The sequence below is a fragment of the Rattus norvegicus genome, chromosome 12 (assembly GCF_021556685.1).
Source record: "Rattus norvegicus strain SHRSP/BbbUtx chromosome 12, alternate assembly SHRSP_T2T, whole genome shotgun sequence".
Taxonomy (NCBI): domain Eukaryota; kingdom Metazoa; phylum Chordata; class Mammalia; order Rodentia; family Muridae; genus Rattus; species Rattus norvegicus.
Window position 1 is genome coordinate 10,762,302 of NC_141545.1, and position 22,123 is coordinate 10,784,424.

At 40.3% G+C, this 22,123-nt stretch overlaps 1 protein-coding gene across 3 annotated transcripts in view; it reads right to left on the reverse strand.

Annotated features, from left to right (window-relative positions):
- Positions 1–33: 33 nt before the first annotated feature.
- Ralbp1l1 (ralA binding protein 1 like 1) overlaps positions 34–22,123 on the reverse strand; it is a 44,596-nt gene continuing 22,506 nt past the window's right edge. For 2 of the 3 annotated variants that reach the window (XM_087578212.1, XM_087578213.1), the window contains 5 exons: positions 22,011–22,120; positions 21,437–21,626; positions 19,735–19,993; positions 4,436–4,575; positions 34–2,211 (listed from right to left, as the gene is read on the reverse strand). In XM_087578212.1, coding sequence (XP_087434338.1) covers positions 208–2,211; positions 4,436–4,575; positions 19,735–19,993; positions 21,437–21,626; positions 22,011–22,120 — 2,703 coding nt within the window. In that variant the 3' untranslated portion in view covers positions 34–207. 3 annotated transcript variants of the gene reach the window in all.

Sequence of the window (22,123 nt, forward strand, 5' to 3'; positions counted from 1 at the left end):
AGTTTTTTGGTTTAAAAAGAAGCCACTCAAGGGTTAAAATAGTTATTTTTATCAAAGAAAATTAATTTTCAAATAAACTGACACTATCTGGAAATGCCTGTGTTCCCTGCAAGCCCCCCACCACCGAGTGTCCACCGCTTCACCCTCCCAGGACCTGAGCCTGACACGGAGTCAGACGTGTGCAAGAGTGAGCGTCTCTGAGAGCCTTTACAGAACGCTGCCGGGCAGGACAGGCAGTGGACTCTGGCTTACAGTATGATGCACAGGGCCGGGGCAGTTCAGATCCGTCTCCTTCGGGTCTTTGCTGGGCGAGGGCTTCACCTGCTCCTTGGCTGCTATCACCTCAGGGACACCCTCACAGGGCAGTGGGCCTGTGTCCCCTTGCCTCTCGGGCTCCTCCTCCTGGAGCTGTTGCTCAGACTTGGCTCCCTGCATCTGGAGCAACCGGAGCTGCACTCGGAGCTCAACGATGGCCTCCCGCTCTTCACTGACTGCTTGGTTCAAGTGATTGTTGTTTATTTCTAACTCTTCATTCTGCCTCTGTAAGTCTTCCAGAATGATCTGCAGCTCCTCCTCATCCTTGCTGTCGTACTCGCTGTCAGAAGAGTGCTCCTCTGTCTCGCTGCGGCCATGCTGGTGACTCTGGATCTCCGCAATCTCAGCTCGGAGGCAGTGGACCTTTTCTTTCTCCGAGGCGATCTGACTACGCAGAAACTGCCCCATGGCCAGGAGCTCCTCCTGCTCAGTCAGGATCTCATTCTCCTGGGCAAGGAGGATATTTATGTCCTCCTCATTTTCGCTCGTTTCTTCTTCGGAAACATCCTCTTTCAAAAGGCTGGCTATGTCCTGGGAAATCTTGGTCTCACACTCTTGTCTTTTAGCTTCCCTCAGCTTTCTCTTGAGGGCAGTCAGAATCCTCTGTACTTCCCATAATCTTTCTTCTTTAGATAAGTCCTTTATCCCGCGCTGCAGATCTCGATGTAAACAGTTCAAAAGGAACTCATGTCTCCTGATCTCTTCCTTGATGCCTGTTTGGGTCTCTGGCAGTGTAGGCATTGTGGCCGTGTTGGACCAACGCAGAGGTCTTGTTACTTGCTTCAGGACCACGGTGCCAAAGAGCTCTTGCACATGTGTGAAAAGCACATACAGGACCCGATTGCTGATCTGGACAGTTGGGCTCAGCACTAGAGAGATGTTCTGGATGTTCATCTTGGTTTCTATCTCCTTCGCAATGATGTGGTCCATGTGCACAATGAGCCAGGAAAGCAGAAGGTGGTTATACTCGGGCAGTTCCCTGAGCAAGCGCTGGAACTCCTGCACTTTCTCCGTCTCTGTGGTCCTCCCACAAGCCTCTTCAAATCGGGGCATAAGCTCTCTGGTAAGCAAATTCTCGGGAAGGTCTCTCAAATACTGCTTCAGCAAGCTGGCTACAGTGTTAGGTTCATATTCTTCCAAGTTTGGAGACTCCTCTCGGTCATAGGCTGCTTTCAGCTCCTCTACCTTTGATTTGACTCCTGACACTCGGTAGATGCCTTCACACTTCATGCCGTGCTGCTCCATGTAGTCCACGCACTCTCGGAAGACAGCTGGCAGCCGGATGCCGTCATACATCATGGTCCTCTCTACTGCGTCAGCCAAGGGAACGCCGAAAATGGGTCTGAGACTTGGGGCGTCCGTCTGAGGCACCTCTGACTCCTGAGTTGGCTTTTTCTTTTTCTTCTTCTCCTTCCACTCTTTAACAACATCGGCTGCCATCAAGACTTTACATTTCTTTTCTTTATGCTTTTCCTCTTTATGCTTTTCTTCTTTGGGCTTTTCTTTGATTTTAAAATCCTTTTCCTTCTTTTTAGAGAAGCTGGGCTTTTTGAACACATGGATTCCCTTGGACCTCTTCATCTTGGAAGGATTTTCAGCTTCATCTCCAGAGCTGTCTTCCTGGAAGGCAGCGTACCCTTCAGTCCTTTTCTCCTTTTTCTTAAATTTTCCTTTTTTCTTTCCATGGTCTTTCTCATCATCTGACACGATATCAGGAGGCTCGTGGAGGATGTCATGGGGAGGCAAAGGCTCACCCGTCCGGTACAATCCAGGAAATTTTGTAGGGCTGATCTCCTCGGAGCTGGGAGTCCGGGTCAGCCCGCTGCCATGCTCGGCCCGGCGGTGTTCACTAGGGCTGCTGGTGGGGTGCAGGAAGGACTCGGTCATGCTGAAGCCCTGAGGAGGAAGAGAAGTGGTCTTCTGTTACCTATCCATTCCATCAGTGCCTGCAGCCGAGCGACAATCTGCTCTGCTGAAGCCGCTGCCTCCTGTGCTGTCCCCCTGGCTGACCGCAGGAACCCCATTCCCACCCCGCCCAGCCTTCGCCTGTTTACACCAATTCTTGATCAGTGGTGGACTAGCCATTTTGAGCTGTTATTTCTGAAGGACATTTTTTGGTAAGTGTTATTGAAACGTGTTTTGTGAAACACACTTTTACCACTATTATAACTTGTTCCACTATTACTTCACATGGTATGGTCAGAGGTGAAATCAGGAAAACTTTTGTAATGCCAAACTAAAGCCCATCTGATATATGAGGATGTTAACTTCCAACAGAGGTTGTTCACCAGTGTCTCTGTGATGGATCTTTGAGGTTGTCAGACTTTTAAATGCTATGCCTCTTATCAAGACGCCATGTGTCCATAGCTCCAGGAAACAGACATCCTCATGTAATCTCAAGGACAGAAAGGGGGTTGGGGATTTAGCTCAGTGGTAGAGCACTTGCCTAGGAAGCGCAAGGCCCTGGGTTCGGTCCCCAGCTCTGAGAAAAAGAATCAAAAAAAAAAAAAAAAAGGACAGAAAGGACATACGCATCTCTAGAGGGATGTTAATGTTGATGATGTAAAACCCTTCCTTATCTTTAAGAACGATGCTGTTATAAGCACGTATTCTTCGTTCCAGTCAATGTGTTGTCACTGTCAACCCTATACCTCAGGGACCAGTGTGATTCTTTAGGTAGAATTTTGAATATGTGATCTGATTCTTGTCCTTTCTCTGCAATTATGGATAACATATCCTGTGTGGGATAAGGATAAGCTTGTAGTATTAGAAATACACACCTGAAGCACAAATATGTCTTTTATTGTGAACCTGAGCAAGAACAGTTTTGGCTGCACAGCTATAACTGAGAGGAATAAAGTAGTCATTGAACTTTTTTCTGTTTTAGCTTCCAAATACATTTTCTTCCCTAATCCATTTTCCCCCCATTTGTAACATCATGGTTTTGTTTGGACTTCTGTTCCCCAAAGCATTTTGGTGAATGGTCCTTTATTACTTTCTGTTTCCTTCTATGAATATCTTTCTCAAGCATGGCATTCTAAGTAAATATTGGGATATTTCCCTTCTAGAGATCAAATCAGTATTTTACTTCCTGTCTGTCATGGACTCTATTATGTATCCTGTTTTTTATTTTAATAAATATTATTTCACTATACTTCTAAGACTTTAATTTCCTTTTCTGTGACTTCTTTCTTTTTTTTTCTTTTCTTCTTTTCGGAGCTGGGGACCAAACCCAGGGCCTTGCACTTGCTAGGCAAGTGCTCTACCACTGAGCTAAATCCCCAACCCTTTCTGTGACTTCTTATTTTTAACTATGTCTAAAGATACTGTCACATTTAAGAACCCAAGTATTTGTCAATTATTCCTCCATAATTTTATTCTCTAAAAATGACTACCATACACCGATTTATTCCATATTTTCTCTATTTTCAATTGATTACATGATCAAAAACATGGTTACCAGAAAACTCTGCTCTAAAATACCTAAGAAATGTGTAGTAATGCTCATGTGTCTGACAAGATAAATTTGATCACACATAGCATAAATTCCTAGCTCAGCTATAGTGCTAAAATAGATGTGGACAGTAAATATATATTTCCAAAGAAGTTTAGTAACTAGTTTAAAATAGATTAAGCCATATTAGGCAGCATTTAAATCTAGTCCACTATGATAAAAGATGTTACTATATAGCAAAAAAATAATGTATATATCTAATTCATTGATAATGCACAGTAAAAGTCTATAGATATCATTAATTATAAAAGATTGAGTAATCTCAGAGGCAATGATATTAAGGGATTGACTCCAGAATAATATGGAGTCATAAAGAAGCTGGAAGACTTTATAGTAGGGTTATCAGCGGTGTACTTCCCTAGACCCATTTCATCCAAGAAGCTGGTGGGTTAGGATCTTTGATGCAATCAGGGTAAAACATGGGAATATTATTTCTCTTTATTCTGTATTTTTGATTTCTTTCAATTACATGACTCAAACTTCAGTGCAAATTATTTCTATTTTAAAATGATCTTATCTTCATGTATAGGTCATCTAAACATTAATTTGTTTGATTAAATAATTCCTTAGAATGAAGGTGCTGTAGAAACCCAAACTGATACTCACAAGTTTTGGAGTAGGCAACGTTTTGTCTTCTAAAAGACCCGAAAGAGATTTGCCAAACAAACATTTCTGTTTTGCTTGTGGTGGATTAATAGATGTTACAGTTGGGTTAGTATATACAATGCCTTCGTGTTTTTGTGAATCTAAGGAAGAAGGGAAATCATTGCTGTAATTGCTGAACTCATTTAGTCTTCATTTAGCCCTAGTGTACCTTTTTCCCTTTACCACCTGCATGCCTTATGCAATATCAACACAGAAAATAACTAATTAATATTACAACATTTATAATGATCTTGCTTCATAAGTCACTCGATATATAGTTGTATATGGCCCATTCTTCATGTATAAAGCGTAAGTTATTGTGTTTGCCTTGAAAGCTATGCTTAAAGGTATTAGAGTCAAACAGTCATATAGTACCAATCTTTTCATCCCCTTGTGTGACTTGTGACTGCCGTGGACAACAGTAAAGTACCAGCAGTATCTGTGCTTCACAACACAATTTGCCTAATTGCACTTCTGTTACATTCCTTGGCTTTCTCCACTGATCTGTGAGCTCAAATCTGAGATCGTAGTGTCTATGTCAACCATATGGGTTATTATGCTATATTTTCAGATTTTCATAAAAGACTAGGATGCTGGCACATGCCTTTATTTCTAGATCTCAGGAAGCAGAGCCAAGGGGATCTATGTAAATTTGATTTCAGTTTGGTTCACTGATCAAGCTCCATGACGGCCAGAGCTGTTACATAGAGAAAATCCAATTTGCTATTGAGTTGCTATTTTCTTTATTTTAAGAATCTATGAGATTCAACCTCGCACTAGTCAGAATGGCTAAGAACAAAAACTCAGGTGACAGCAAATGCTGGCGAGGATGTGGAGAAAGAGGAACACTCCTCCACTGTTGGTGGGATTGCAGACTAGTAAACCATTCTGGAAATCAGTCTGGAGGTTTCTTAGAAAATTGGACATTGAACTGCCTGAGGATCCAGCTATACCTCTCTTGGGCATATACCCAAAAGATGCCCCTACATATAACAAAGACATGTGCTCCACTATGTTCATAGCAGTCTTATTTATAATAGTCAGAAGCTGGAAAGAACCCAGATGCCCTTCAACAGAGGAATGGATACAGAAAATGTGGTACATCTACACAATGGAATACTACTCAGCTATCAAAAACAATGACTTTATGAAATTCATAGGCAAATGGATGGAACTGGAAAATATCATCCTGAGTGAGGTAACCCAATCACAGAAAAACACACATGGTATGCACTCCTTGATAAGTGGCTATTAGCCCAAATGCTTGAATTACCCTAGATGCACAGAACACATGAAACTCAAGAAGGATGACCAAAATTCAAATGCTTCACTCCTTCTTTAAAAGGGGAACAAGAATACCCTTAGGAGGGAATAGGGAGGCAAAGTGTAGAAGAGAGGTAGAAGGAACACCCATTCAGAGCCAGCAGCAAAACAGTGAACTGAGAATGAGACCCCCATCATTGAAGGATCAGAGGAAGGACTGAAAGAGCTTGAAGGGGCTTGAGACCCCATAGGAACAACAATGCCAACCAACCAGAGCTTCCAGGGACTAAGCCACTACACAAAGACTATACAAGGACTGACCCTGGGCTCCAACTGCACAGGTAGCAATGAATAGCCTATTAAGAGCACCAGTGGAAGGGGAAGCCCTTGTTCCTGCCAAGAAAGAATCTCCAGTGAACGTGATTGTTGGGGGGAGGGCAGTAATGGGGGGAGGATGAGGAGGGAGCACCCATAGAAAAGGTAAGGCAGAGGGGTTAGGGGAATGCTGGCCTGGAAACCAGGAAAGGGAATAAAGATCGAAATGTAAATAAGAAATACCCAGGTTAATATAATGGAGGAAAATAAAAAAGGGTCTATGTTGAGAATGTTAAGAATCAGCACTCGAGCAGCAGGATCCCTGCACTCCAGACACAGCCCGGACCTGAAGACACCGGATCAACAGTTCTCTGCATCAAAATCCCGTGGGAGGGAGAGCTAAACCTTCAGAGGGGCAGACATGCCTGGGAAACCAGAAGACACTACACTCTGCCCACATTTTTGACTCCAGAGGAAAACACATAATACCATCTGGGATCCCGGTGTAAGGGGGGCCAGGAAAAGGCAGCCCAGGCCCTCCTGGTTGCCGCCCTCACGGAGAGCTCAACAGCAGCCCCCAACCAGCAACTTGAGCCGCTGGGCCACAGGTAAGACCAATTTCTCTGCTCCAAGCGACCTGCCTGGTGGACTCAGGATACAGACCCACAGGAACAGCTGAAGACCAGTAGACAGGAAAGACTATACACCTGAAACCAGAACACTCTGTTCCTATAACTGGCTGAAAGAAAACAGGAAAACAGGTATACAGCACCCCTGACACACAGGCCTATAGGACAGTATAGCCATTGTCAGAAATATCAGAACAAGGTAACACCAGAGACAACCTGATGGCGAGAGGCAAGCACAGGAACCCAAGCAACAGAAACCAAGACTACATGGCAATCATCGGAACCCAATTCTCCCACCAAAGCAAACACTCAATATCCAAACACACCAGAAAAGCAAGATCTAGATTTAAAATCACATTTGATCATGATGCTGGAAGACTTCAAGAAAGACAAGAAGAACTCCCTTAGAGAAACGCAGGAAAACAGAAATAAACAAGTAGAAGCCTATTCAGAGGAATCACAAAAATGCCTGAAAGAATTCCAGGAAAACACAAACAGGTGAAGGAATTGAAAATGGAAATAGAAGCAATAAAGAAAGCACAAAGGGAAACAACCCTGGATATAGAAAACAAAAGGAAGAGACAAAGAGCTGCAGATACAAGCACCACCAACAGAATACAAGAGTTAGAAGAGAGAATCTCAGGAGCAGAAGATTCCATAGAAATCATCGACACAATGGTCAAAGATAATGTAAAATGGAAAAAGCTACTGGTTCAAAACATACAGGAAAACCAGGACTCAATGAGAAGATCAAACCTAAGGATACTAGGTATAGAGGAGAGTGAAGACTCCCAGCTCAAAGGACCAGTAAATATCTTCAACAAAATCATAGAAGAAAACTTCCCTAACCTAAAGAAAGAGATGCCCATAAACATACAAGAAGACTACAGAACTCCAAATAGATTGGACCAGAAAAGAAACTCCTCCCGTCACATAATAGTAAAACACCAAATGCACAAAATAAAGAAAGAATATTAAAAGCAGTAAGGGAAAAAGGTCAAGTAACGTATAAAGGCAGACCTATCAGAATCACACCAGACTTCTCACTAGAGAATATGAAAACCAGAAGATCCTGGACAGATGTCATACAGACCCTAAGAGAACACAAATGCCAGTCCAGGGTACTGTATCCAGCAAAACTCTCAATTAACACAGATGGAGAAACCAAGATATTCCATGACAAAACCAAACTTACCCAATATCTTTCTACAAATCAAGCATTAGAAAGGATAATAAATGGTAAAGCCCAACATAAGGAGGCAAGCTACACCCTAGAAAAAGCAAGAAACTAATCATCTTGGCAACAAAACAAAAGAAAAGCACACAAACATATTCTCACATCCAAATATGAATATAACCGGAAGCAATAATCACTATTCCTTAATATCTCTCTACATCAAAGGTCTCAACTCCCAATGAAAAGACATAGATTAACAAGCTGAATACTCAATGAGGACCCTGCATTCTGCTGCCTACAGGAAACACACCTGAGAGACAAAGACAGACACTACCTCAGAGTGAAAGGCTGGAAAACTACTTTCCAAGCAGATGGTCTGAAGAAGCAAGCTGGAGTAGCCATTCTAATATTGAACAAAATCGATTTTCAACTAAATGTCATCAAAAAAGATAAGGATACTTCATATTCATCAAAGGAAAAATCCACCAAGATGAACTCTCAATCCTAAATATTTATGCTCCAAATACAAGGGCACCTACATACATAAATGAAACCTTACTAAGGCTCAAAGCACACATTGCACCTCACACAATAATAGTGGGAGATTTCAACACCCCACTCACACTGGACAGATCATGGAAACAGAAATTTAACAAAGACATAGACAGACTAAGAGAAGTCATGAACCAAATTGACTTAAAAGATAGTTATAGAACTTTCTATCCTAAAACAAAAAGATAAACCTTCTTCTCACCACCTCATGGTATTTTCCAAAACTGACCACATAATTGGTCATAAAAAAGGCATCAACAGATACAGAAAGTTAGAAATAATCCCATGTGTCCTATCAGACCACCACGGGCTAAAGCTGGTCTTCAATAACAATAAGGGAAGAACGCCCACATATACATGGAAGTTGAACAATGCTCTACTCAGTGATGACCTTGTCAAGGAAGAAATAAAGAAAGAAATTAAAGACTTCTTAGAATTCAATGAAAATGAAGGTACAACATACCCAAACTTATGTGACACAATGAAAGCTGTGCTAAGAGGAAAACTCATAGCTCTGAATGTCTGCAGAAAGAAACAGGAGAGAGCATATATCAGCAACTTGACAGCACACCTAAAAGCTCTAGAACAAAAAGAAGCAAATACACCTAGGAGGAATAGAAGGCAGGAAATAATCAAACTCAGAGCTGAAATCAACCAAGTAGAAACAAAAAGGACCATAGAAAGAATCAACAGAACCAAAAGTTGGTTCTTTGAGAAAATCAACAAGATAGATAAACCCTTAGAAGAGTAATGAGAGGAAACAGAGAGTGTGTCCAAATTAACAAAATCAGAAATGAAAAGGGAGACATAACTATCAAATCAGAGGAAATTCAAAAAATCATCAGATCCTACTACAAAAGCCTATATTCAATAAAACTTAAAAATCTTCAGGAAATGGATAATTTCCTAGACAAATACCCAGTACCGAAGTTAAATCAGGAACAGATAAACCATTTAAACAACCCCATAACTCCTAAGGAAATAGAAGCAGTCATTAAAGGTCTCCCAACCAAAAAGAGCCCAGGACCAGGCAGGCTCTGTGCAGAATTCTATCAGACCTTCATAGAAGACCTCAAACCAATACTATCCAAACTATTCCACAAAATTGAAACAGACAAGATTGCTACCGAATTCCTTCTATGAAGCCACAATTACTCTTATACCTAAACCACACAAAGACCCAACAAAGAAAGAGAACTTCAGACCAATTTCCCTTATGAGGATCGAAGCAAAAATACTCAATAAAATTCTGGCAAACTGAATCCAAGAGCACATCAAAACGGTCATCCACCATGATCAAGTAGGCTTCATCCCAGGCATGCAGGGATGGTTTAATATTCAGAAAACCATTAACGTAATCCATTATATAAACAAACTGAAAGAACAAAACCACATGACCATTTCATTAGATGTTAAGAAAGCATTTGACAATATTCAACACCCCTTCATCATAATAGTCCTGGAAAGAATGGGAATTCAAGGCCCATACCTAAACATACTAAAAGCCATATACAGCAAACCAGTTGCTAACATTAAACTAAATGGACAGAAATTTGAAGCAATCCCACTAAAATCAGGGACTAGACAAGGCTGCCCACTCTCTCCCTACTTATTCAATATAGTTCTTGAAGTTCTAGCCAGAGCAATCAGACAACAAAAGGAGGTCAAGGGGATACAGATCGGAAAAGAAGAAGCCAAAATATCACTATTTGCAGATGATATGATAGTTTATTTAAGTGATCCCAAAAGTTCCACCAGAGAACTACTAAACCTGATAAACAACTTCAGCAAAGTGGCTGGGTATAAAATTAACTCAAATAAATCAGTAGCCTTCCTCTATACAAAAGAGAAACAAGCCGAGAAAGAAATTAGGGAAACGACACCCTTCATAAAAGTCCCAAATAATATAAAATACCTTAGTGTGACTTTAACCAAGCAAGTGAAAGATCTGTATGATAAGAACTTCAAGTCTCTGAAGAAAGAAATTGAAGAAGACCTCAGAAGATGGAAATATCTCCCATGCTCATGCATTGGCAGGATTAATATAGTAAAAATGGCAATTTTACCAAAAGCGATCTACAGATTCAATGCAATCCCCATCAAAATACCAATCCAATTCTTCAGAGAGTTAGACAGAACAATTTGCAAATTCATTTGGAATAACAAAAAACCCAGGATAGCTAAAACTATCCTCAAAAATAATAGGACTTCTGGGGGGGGGGGATCACTATACCTGAACTCAAGGAGTATTACAGAGCAATGGTGATAAAAAACTGTATGGTATTGGTACAGAGTCAGACAGAGAGACCAGTGGAATAGAATTGAAGACCCAGAAATGAACCCACACACCTATGGTCACTTGATTTTTGACAAAGGGGCCAAAACTATCCAATGGAAAAAAGATAGCATTTTCAGCAAATGGTGGTGGTTCAACCTGAGGTCAGTCATGTAGAAGAATGCAGATCGATCCATGCTTATCACCCTGTACAAAGCTTAAGTCCAAGTGGATCAAGGACCTCCACATCAAACCAGATACACTCAAACTAGTAGAAGAAAAAGTGGGTAAGCATCTCAATCACATGGGCACTGGAGAAAATATCCTGAACAAAACACCAATGGCTTATGCTCTAAGATCCAGAATCGACAAATGGGATCTCATAAAACTGCAAAGCTTCTGTTAGGCAAAGGATACTGTTGTTAGGACAAATCGACAACCAACAGATTGGGAAAAGATCTTTACCAATCCTACAACAGATAGAGGGCTTATATCCAAAATATATAAAGAACTCAAAAAGGTAGACTGCAGGGAGACAAATAACCCTATAAAAAAAGGGATTCAGAGCTAAACAAAGAATTCTGAGCTGAGGAATGCCTAATGGCTGAGAAACACCTAAAGAAATGTTTAACATCTTCTGTCATAAGGGAAATGCAAATCAAAACAACTGTGAGATTTCACCTCACACCAGTGAGAATGGCTAAGATCAAAAACTCAGGTGACAGCAAATGCTGTCGAGGATGTGGAGAAAGAGGAACACTCCTCCATTATTGGTGGGATTGCAGACTAGTACATGTAGGATGATGTCACAGGTGAGGCAGGTACAGGATAGAAGGAGGCCTGTCATTGGAGGAGAAAGAAGGATCGGCAGGAGAGAAGTTTGAAGGAAGAGGAGGAGACAAGGGGAGAGAGGAGGAGACAGGGCGGAGGAGAGGGGCTGAGAAGCCGTGGCAGGACAAGATGGCAGGTGATGTTAAGATTCTGCTCTGTGTATATACAGGTTGTTATTAATGTTCTCAAGGGATGGATAGTACCGGGCTTTGTATGTTTAAGTGGGCAATTATATCTTACCAATTGGATCTAAGATTATTGTATTGTGGGTTCTTTTATGTGAGGGTTTGAGTGTAGGGAAGTGTGCGGCTGGGCTGTGTTTCCGCCAAGATAATCTAGCAGATATCTTGGGGCACTGTGGTAAGGACCTAGCGGGGTAAAAGACACCATTAATCTTTTTTATATTTATATTTTTACAACAACAGATGGCAAGCCAAAGTGATGGACAAGAATCCACTAGTAACCCTTAGAGTTGAGAGAAAGTTTTTATTTTCTAAGTAAGAGGAGGCCAATGTCATGTTAAGTCATGTGATATCTTAAGGGCAGGAATTCAAACAAAGAAATGGGGAAGCCACCTGGGCTGGCAGGCTGTAGGTCTCCTGCTGTGTGATAAGTAATGGCAGCTCAGAGAGTTAGAGATTAAAAGCTGCTTTTTAAAGAAAGTTGTTTAGGATACTCATATTCTTTTTAATGTGGGCTCCATGGGAATTTTGGGTTGAAATCCTAGTTAGACAAGCTACTTCTTAATTACAGGTATTATTAAAAGGTGATTGAGTTTGTTTTTAGAAAGAAGAGAGTAAAGAGATTACCTGAATCAGGTGGGGATTTTCATCCACGGTTCAGAACTTAGGGGAAAATTAGTCACTAACTCCAAGTAGAGAGTTGTGATTTAATGTCTGTAACACCAAGGAGAGTGAATGCAGGCATATATTTTAGAAGTTATTAAGGTTAAAGAAAAATCTGTGGTTCCGGGTAGAGAGCTTAACAGATTGAGATATTTTGGGCTAAAGTCCTGGTTTGATGTGTTGCTTATTGATACTGGAATTGATAAAAGGTATTTGGTTTGTTTTATGAATTACACCACTAAAGGCCATATGGCTCGTTGATGCTGGCTAGCGAGGGTTTGTGGTTACTTTTGATATATACCACAACATGAAGCTCGAATTCTCTTAACGTGGGCTCCATGGGAACTTTGGGATACTTTCCCAGTATCACAGAGTACAAAAGCCTATCAGGTTCATTGTTTAGCTTACTTCCTTTTTTAAAAAATTGTTTAATATTCATGATGGGTGTGACTTTTGAGTTTTATGATTATATTATTACTCTGGGAGAAAGTGCAAGATACAAGCTTTTCTGGTTTCAGACTAAGGAACACAGTATTTTGGGAGAAAGATTTTGTCTTTGTGTTTCTAAAACCTGTGATTAGGCTCTGGAAACCTCACAGAGTCATACTGATCAGATTTGATAGAGGTAGACCACCTGAAAAATTTATTCAGGAGAATCAAACAAAAAGATATCTCAATTCTAAACTTTTGTCTTCAGAGTTGTATTTTACAGAGTGTGCCTACTTGGAATCCTGGTCTCAAAGACTTTCAGCTGGGTCCAGTCAGGACACATCCCGCTACAGTATTTGCTTCATTCTTCCTACCCCCTACCCCTAAGGATATCTCAATGCCCATGTACAGCTTGAAGAAGTTATGGAGAAGTCGTCGCCCCAATTCCCTGGACTTTGGGGGGCTGGAAGTGGTTATTCTAAAGTTATTTTTATGAGAAATTTAGAAATGATTGTATTTTAACAGGGAGGAATTGGGTAGTTTGAGTTATAGAGTCGTAATCCTATTTGTTAACTAAGCTAAAATCATCTTTGTTTTGATATAGAATTTATTTGTTAAAAGAGATTAAAAGTACAAGGTTTAGAGCCAGTCCTTCTATTGATGTCATTACAAACTTATGAGTTGATTACACATGTGAGTTAAGGGCCAAATACCAAACATATTACTGACTTTGTGAGAGAACTTTCAAGACAATATTAAGATATAAAGACAACAGTCGAGATTGTCTTATATAGATAGATGGTTTTCAAAAATGTCAGAAATCCACAAAATTTGAGATTTAAAGTTATTTATCTTTTGTTGAGACATATCTGCTCCTAACAGTTACCCTTTGGTGGATTTAACGAAGAATGTGAACATATCTACCTCCAGGTAAGGCAATACTTTGTGGCTAGGCAGCCACTGGACAAAACTGCCTGTTTCATCTGCAGACTAATACTGTCCAGAAAAGGACAAATTATGCAGAATAGTTGACTGATAAACCCTGCCAAGACAGGGTGATCAGCCCTTCAAAATCTGCATTTCTAGAGTCTGTCAGTTGATTTTGGGCCAAAAGGCTGAAGATTTGAGCTCACATGTTGCTAACAAGGGACTGTGCTAGCAGAGATTTGTCTCTACAACCTCTCAGTTCTGGAAGCCGTGTTAGGCTTCCTATGTGTATAGAGATTTGGTCATTCCCAGATTTCTGATGGGGTTGAAGACTGATTATAGTCTCATAGCCTATCAGGCTGTTTAACTCTAAATATACATATTTTATTGGATAGTTATCAGGTAGTATGCAAGCTAGCCAAGATATAATACAGATTTTAAGCCTTTCTTAAGCTGGAATGGATAACTAAATGTTCTGTTTAACTGATATAGTGTTGGACAGGGTGTTAGATATATTTTATGCTCTTAATTACAAAATGATAGTAGTTGTGCTTAGCTTATATTTGAGAGAAACTTTTTTTTTGATTAGACAAAAGGGTGAAATGTAGGATGATGTCACAGGTGAGGCAGGTACAGGATAGAAGGAGGCCTGTCATTGGAGGAGAAGGAAGGATGGGTGGGAGAGAAGTTTGAAGGAAGAGGAGGAGACTAGGGGAGAGAGGAGGAGACAGGGCGGAGGAGAGGGGCTGAGAAACCGTGGCAGAACAAGATGACAGGTGATGTTAAGATTCTGCTCTGTGCAAAAAGAAGCAAATACACCCAGGAGGAGTAGAAGGCAGGAAATAATCAAACTCAGAGCTGAAATCAACCAAGTAGAAACAAAAAGGACCATAGAAAGAATCAACAGAACCAAAAGTTGGTTCTTTGAGAAAATCAACAAGATAGATAAACCCTTAGCCAGACTAACGAGAGGACCCAGAGAGTGTGTCCAAATTAACAAAATCAGAAATGAAAAGGGAGACATAACTACAGATTCAGAGGAAATTCAAAAAATCATCAGATCTTACTATAAAAGCCTATATTCAACAAAACTTGAAAATCTGCAGGAAATGGATAATTTCCTAGACAGATACCAGGTACCAAAGTTAAATCAGGAACAGATAAACCAGTTAAACAACCCCATAACTCCTAAGGAAATAGAAGCAGTCATTAAAGGTCTCCAAACCAAAAAGAGCCCAGGTCCAGACTGGTCTAGTGCACAATTCTATCAAACTTTCATAGAAGACCTCATACCAATATTATCCAAACTATTCCACAAAATTGAAACAGATGGATCACTCCCGAATTCCTTCTATGAAGCCACAATTACTCTTATACCTAAACCACACAAAGACCCAACAAAGAAAGAGAACTTCAGACCAATTTCCCTTATGAATATCGACGCAAAAATACTCAATAAAATTCTGGCAAACCGAATCCAAGAGCACATCAAAACAATCATCCAGCATGATCAAGTAGGCTTCATCCCAGGCATGCAGGGATGGTTTAATATACGGAAAAGCATCAACGTGATCCATTATATAAACAAACTGAAAGAACAAAACCACATGATCATTTCATTAGATGCTGAGAAAGCATTTGACAAAATTCAACACCCCTTCATGATAAAAGTCCTGGAAAAAATAGGAATTCAAGGCCCATACGTAAACATACTAAAAGCCATATACAGCAAACCAGTTGCTAACATTAAACTAAATGGAGAGAAACTTGAAGCAATCCCACTAAAATCAGGGACTAGACAAGGCTGCCCACTCTCTCCCTACTTATTCAATATAGTTCTTGAAGTTCTAGCCAGAGCAATCAGACAACAAAAGGAGGTCAAGGGGATACAGATCGGAAAAGAAGAAGTCAAAATATCACTATTTGCAGATGATATGATAGTTTATTTAAGTGATCCCAAAAGTTCCACCAGAGAACTACTAAAGCTGATAAACAACTTCAGCAAAGTGGCTGGGTATAAAATTAACTCAAATAAATCAGTAGCCTTCCTCTACACAAAAGAGAAACAAGCCGAGAAAGAAATTAGGGAAACGACACCCTTCATAATAGACCCAAATAATATAAAGTACCTCGGTGTGACTTTAACCAAGCAAGTAAAAGATCTGTACAATAAGAACTTCAAGCCTCTGAAGAAAGAAATTGAAGAAGACCTCAGAAGATGGAAAGATCTCCCAAGCTCATGGATTGGCAGGATTAATATAGTAAAAATGGCCATTTTACCAAAAGCGATCTACAGATTCAATGCAATCCCCATCAAAATACCAATCCAATTCTTCAAAGAGTTAGACAGAACAATTTGCAAATTCATCTGGAATAACAAAAAACCCAGGATAGCTAAAACTATCCTCAACAATAAAAGGACTTCAGGGGGAATCACTATCCCTGAACTCAAGCAGTATTACAGAGCAATAGTGATAAAAACTGCATGGTATTGGTACACAGACAGACAGATAGACCAATGGAACAGAATTGAAGACCCAGAAATGAACCCACACATCTATGGTCACTTGATTTTTGACAAAGGAGCCAAAACCATCCAATGGAAAAAAGATAGCATTTTCAGCAAATGGTGCTGGTTCAACTGGAGGTCAACATGTAGAAGAATGCAGATCGATCCATGCTTATCACCCTGTACAAAGCTTAAGTCCAAGTGGATCAAGGACCTCCACATCAAACCAGACACACTCAAACTAATAGAAGAAAAACTAGGGAAGCATCTGGAACACATGGGCACTGGAAAAAATTTCCTGAACAAAACACCAATGGCTTATGCTCTAAGATCAAGAATCGACAAATGGGATCTCATAAAACTGCAAAGCTTCTGTAAGGCAAAGGACACTGTGGTTAGGACAAAACGGCAACCAACAGATTGGGAAAAGATCTTTACCAATCCTACAACAGATAGAGGCCTTATATCCAAAATATACAAAGAACTCAAGAAGTTAGACCGCAGGGAGACAAATAACCCTATTAAAAAATGGGGTTCAGAGCTAAACAAAGAATTCACAGCTGAGGAATGCCAAATGGCTGAGAAACACCTAAAGAAATGTTCAACATCTTTAGTCATAAGGGAAATGCAAATCAAAACAACCCTGAGATTTCACCTCACACCAGTGAGAATGGCTAAGATCAAAAACTCAGGTGACAGCAGATGCTGTCGAGGATGTGGAGAAAGAGGAACACTCCTCCATTGTTGGTGGGATTGCAGACTGGTACAACCATTCTGGAAATCAGTCTGGTGTTTCCTCAGAAAATTGGACATTGAACTGCCTGAGGATCCAGCTATACCTCTCTTGGGCATATACCCAAAAGATGCCCCAACATATAAAAAAGACACGTGCTCCACTATGTTCATCGCAGCCTTATTTATAATTGCCAGAAGCTGGAAAGAACCCAGATGCCCTTCAACAGAGGAATGGATACAGAAAATGTGGTACATCTACACAATGGAATATTACTCAGCTATCAAAAACAATGACTTTATGAAATTCGTAGGCAAATGGTTGGAACTGGAAAATATCATCCTGAGTGAGCTAACCCAATCACAGAAAGACATACATGGTATGCACTCACTGATAAGTGGCTATTAGCCCAAATGCTTGAATTACCCTAGATGCCTAGAACAAATGAAACTCAAGACGGATGATCAAAATGTGAATGCTTCACTCCTTCTCTAAAAGGGGAACAAGAATACCCTTGGCAGGGAAGAGAGAGGCAAAGATTAAAACAGAGACTGAAGGAACACCCATTCAGAGCCTGCCCCACATGTGGCCCATATATATATACAGCCACCCAATTAGACAAGATGGATGAAGCAAAGAAGTGCAGACCGAGAGGAGCCAGATGTAGATCGCTCCTGAGAGACACAGCCAGAATACAGCAAATACAGAGGTGAATGCCAGCAGCAAACCACTGAACTGAGAATAGGACCCCCGTTGAAGGAATCAGAGAAAGAACTGGAAGAGCTTGAAGGGGCTCGAGACCCCATATGTACAACAATGCCAAGCAACCAGAGCTTCCAGGGACTAAGCCACTACCTAAAGACTATACATGGACTGACACTGGACTCTGACCTCATAGGTAGCAATGAATATCCTAGTAAGATCACCAGTGGAAGGGGAAGCCCTGGGTCCTGCTAAGACTGAATCCCCAGTGAACTAGACTGTTGGGGGGAGGGTGGCAATGGGGGGAGGGTTGGGAGGGGAACACCCATAAGGAAGGGGAGGGGGGAGGGGGATGTTTGCCCGGAAACCAAAGAATTATTATTAAGTATTAAATAAATTTTACAAAAAAGAAAAAAAAGATTCTGCTCTGTGTATATACAGATTGTTATTAATGTTCTCAAGGGATGGATAGTACCAGGCTTTGTATGTTTAAGTGGGCAATTATATCTTACCAATTGGATCTAAGATTATTGTATTGTGTGTTCTTTTATGTGAGGGTTTGAGTGTAGGAAAGTGTGCGGCTGGGCTGTGTTTCCGCCAAGATAATCTAGCAGATATCTGGGCACCGCGGTGTGGGCCCAGCGGGGTAAAAGACCAACAATACTTTTTATTGTTTTTATATTTTTACAACAACAGATGGTGACAACCATTCTGGAAATCAGTCTGGAGGTTCCTCAGAAAATTGGACATTGAACTACCTGAGGACCCAACTATACCTCTCTTGGGCATATACCCAAAAGATGCCCCTACATATAACAAAGACATGTGCTCCACTATGTTCATAGCAGCCTTATTTATAATAGCCAGAAGCTGGAAAGAGCCCAGATGCCCTTCAGCAGAGGAATGGATACACAAAATGTGGTACATCTACACAATGGAATATTACTCAGCTATCAAAAACAATGACTTTATGAAATTCATAAGCAAATGGATGGAACTGGAAAATATCATCCTAAGTGAGGTAACCCAATCACAGAAAAACACACATGGTATGCACTCATTGATAAGTGGCTATTAGCCCAAATGCTTGAATTACCCTGGATGCACAGAACACATGAAACTCAAGAAGGATGACCAAAATGTGAATGCTTCACTCCTTCTTTAAAAGGGGAACAAGAATACCCTTGGGAGGGAATCGGGAGGCAAAGTTTAGAACAGAGGCAGAAGGAACACCCATTCAGAGCCTGCCCCACATGTGGCCCATTCATATACAGCCACCAATTAGATAAAATGGATGAAGCAAAGAAGTGCAGGCCGACAGGAACAGGATGCAGATCTCTCCTGAGAGACACAGCCAGAATACAGCAAATACATAGGCAAATGCCAGCAGCAAACCACTGAACTGAGAATGGGACCCCCGTTGAAGGAATCAGAGAAAAGACTGAAAGAGCTTGAAGGGGCTCAACACCCCAGATGACCAACAATGCCAACCAACCAGAGCTTCCAGGGACTAAGCCACTACCCAAAGACTATACATGGACTGACCCTGGGCTTCAACCTCATAGGTAGCAATGAATATCCTAGTAAGAGCACCAGTGGAAGGGGAAGCCCTTGGTCCTGCCAAAACTGAATCCCCAGTAAACTTGATTGTTGGGGGGAGGGTGGTAATGGGGGGAGGATAGAGAGGGGAACAGAAGGGGAGTGGGAGGGGTTAGGGGGATGTTGGCTGTGAAACCGGGAAGGGGAATAACAATCGAAATGTAAACAAGAAATACTCAAGTTAATAAAGATGGAAAAAATGTTAAGAATCAATATATCACTGTAAGTATCATTTCTTTACATATTCTTAATTTCTTAATCTCATTTCTGTGTTTAACCTCTAGCATAAACTCAGGACCAGTGGAAAGAGGTACTAAAGTTTGGAAGCAAATTCTAACAATAGGATAATATCTATAATGCACAGGTGAAATTTTCCCTCACATGGTAAATCCTTCATTGCTGTTTGTTATAAATCATATTTTCAGTGCTCATTGGTTTAACTTTAATTTCTGGGAGTAGAACAAGTATATGTACCTATAAGGCCTTCATAGGGAAGAGAAGCAGCTGGACTTTTCGGCAGTGTATTATAGCCAGGAGTGCATGTTCTCCCAATGGGGCAGCTGCTAAGTCCATGTTCGGTTTCCTTAATGTTTCCAATATTTGTTGCATTATTCTGGGAACATGAGGACTTTCCTCCAGGAGGATGATATAGTGATGTTCCAAGCCCCACTGCAGCCAGGTCTTCTCCAAAAACTTTTGTAGAATTTTCGATCATAAATTCTACTAGAGAAATCTATGAAAAAACAGGGCAAACACAGAGGGTCTCTGTCATTTTGCATGGTTGCAAAATCACATTTTACTTCTTAGTCTTGGGGGCTAAAAATATGCAGTTCAAAGTTCTGAGAACAATTTAGCTGTTAGAAATAGGGGCAGGCTTTTGTCAGAAATTTAAAAGATTGTGAGATCAGATGTTCAAGTGTGATCATCACAGTGCAATGTTACATAAGAGAATGATTTCCAGTTTTTACATTGTGATGGCCAGTATGTGATACATACTGTACACTGAAATAGCTTTGGTTACATTTATACATAAATGTGTGAGCATGACTATAAGGCTGCTTATAGAAAGGCAGAGCTAAGGAGGGAAGATGGCCTCTGAATGTGGGTACCATCCTACTGAAAGTTCCCATGGGCTGTCTAAAAAGTAAGAGACAGGCAAACCCATCTGAGCAGTGAAATTCATGTGTCTCAGTGCAGTGCAATGGTAACAGCTGCATCAATATATCACGGTAGGTGCCATTTCTTCACATATTTAGTTAATTACTTAATCTTAATACAGTGATGACTCAGTGCAGATGCAATGGTAACATCTTGATTTTATGATTCATTATATTGGGAGGTATTTGAAATAAGATCTACTGGGAGGAAATGGGATAATTATGTATCTTCAATGGCAGGTACTTTGGAACCCTGTCTTCTCCTGATCTTTGATTCTACACAATATGAAGAATATTATTGTTTCTCAGTTGAGTTGTTTTACAGTTTGCTCCTTACAGGTCCAAGGACAAATTGGTCAATTAATAATGGATCAGAAACTCAAATACTTAGAGTCAAAATAACCATTTGATCACTGTACTGCGTAAGTTTTGGTAGTTTATTATAGTACTTGAAAGATGGCTAACATAGAAAAGCATACACAATAATTTCTCTAAACCAATCATAAACAGCATCCTGAAGCCAATGGTATTTTACTCACATTAATCAGGAATTCTTAAGGACCATATCTGATAAAAAAAATCCAAATTGCATTGCCTTTTTTTGTTGGGGAAACCACCTTGAAAACAAGTAGAATTTCACACATTCTACACTGAATATGTCAGAATTAAGTCTTGATTGCTGAACCAAGTACCTAGGATTTATTTTTTATTTTTTTGTATCATTTTACAGCATTTGTTCTCACTGGCTTAGTCTAAGGATATTCTAAATGACAAAGACAAAAGACTGAGTCACTGAGCTCAAATACCCATTTATATTTTACTTAAAATTCACCAATGATTCCTTCCCTCCAGAAGAACACCTTTCAAAGCTGTACTTACTTTACAAAATGAAACAAAACAAAAACCAAAACAATCAACAACAACAACAACAAAATAACCAAGATTCTCAGGGTAATCCTGTTTTCCTGTCTCATTGTAAAGGCTTATCAATGCTAGGCATAAAGTTCTTATCTAATTACCTTTTTGCCAATATCATTTGTCACTCCATTATTGCAGAAGCTGGGCACGAATAAGAGACATGGGGCTAACCCAACAGATAGGTGGTAAGAAGACATTTCATTAACAGAACAGTTACTTTTAATTTCATATAATATACAAAAAAGTTGCCTCAGAAGAGCCGCATTTTCAGGTGGCATTTTATCTAAAAGACTGAACACAGAGAGAGTTATTTTAAAACAAGTATACTCAATTTGTAAATATGAAGGAAGGGAACAGAGTAATCGTATCGTATGCAGGATGCACTGTAAATAAAATGAAAGAGTTTGTACTCAAATTATTGCTTGAAATATTTACCCAATTCAGAAAAGAGACAAATCTAATTGGAATATGAAAGTAAGATTATAAGCCTGGGCTACTGTGATTCCCACTGTAACTCACACTCTTTTAAAAGTGTCTTCCATGTCTGTGAACAATTGAAAGCTTTTGCTGTCTGTCAGTGTTCTTAGTAAATGTTTCTGTGATTTATAATCTCTAAATGTGTGTAAGCAAATGTTACTTCTATGTTGAGGTTGTTCACAGTTTGCCAACAATTACCTCTGCACTGCGGCTAATTTCTCTTCATCATTGACCTTTTCGGGTACACGAATCCACTCATCATATAGTTTTGAAGTCATTAGACTTCCCTCGATGTTTTGGAGGAAGTCCTT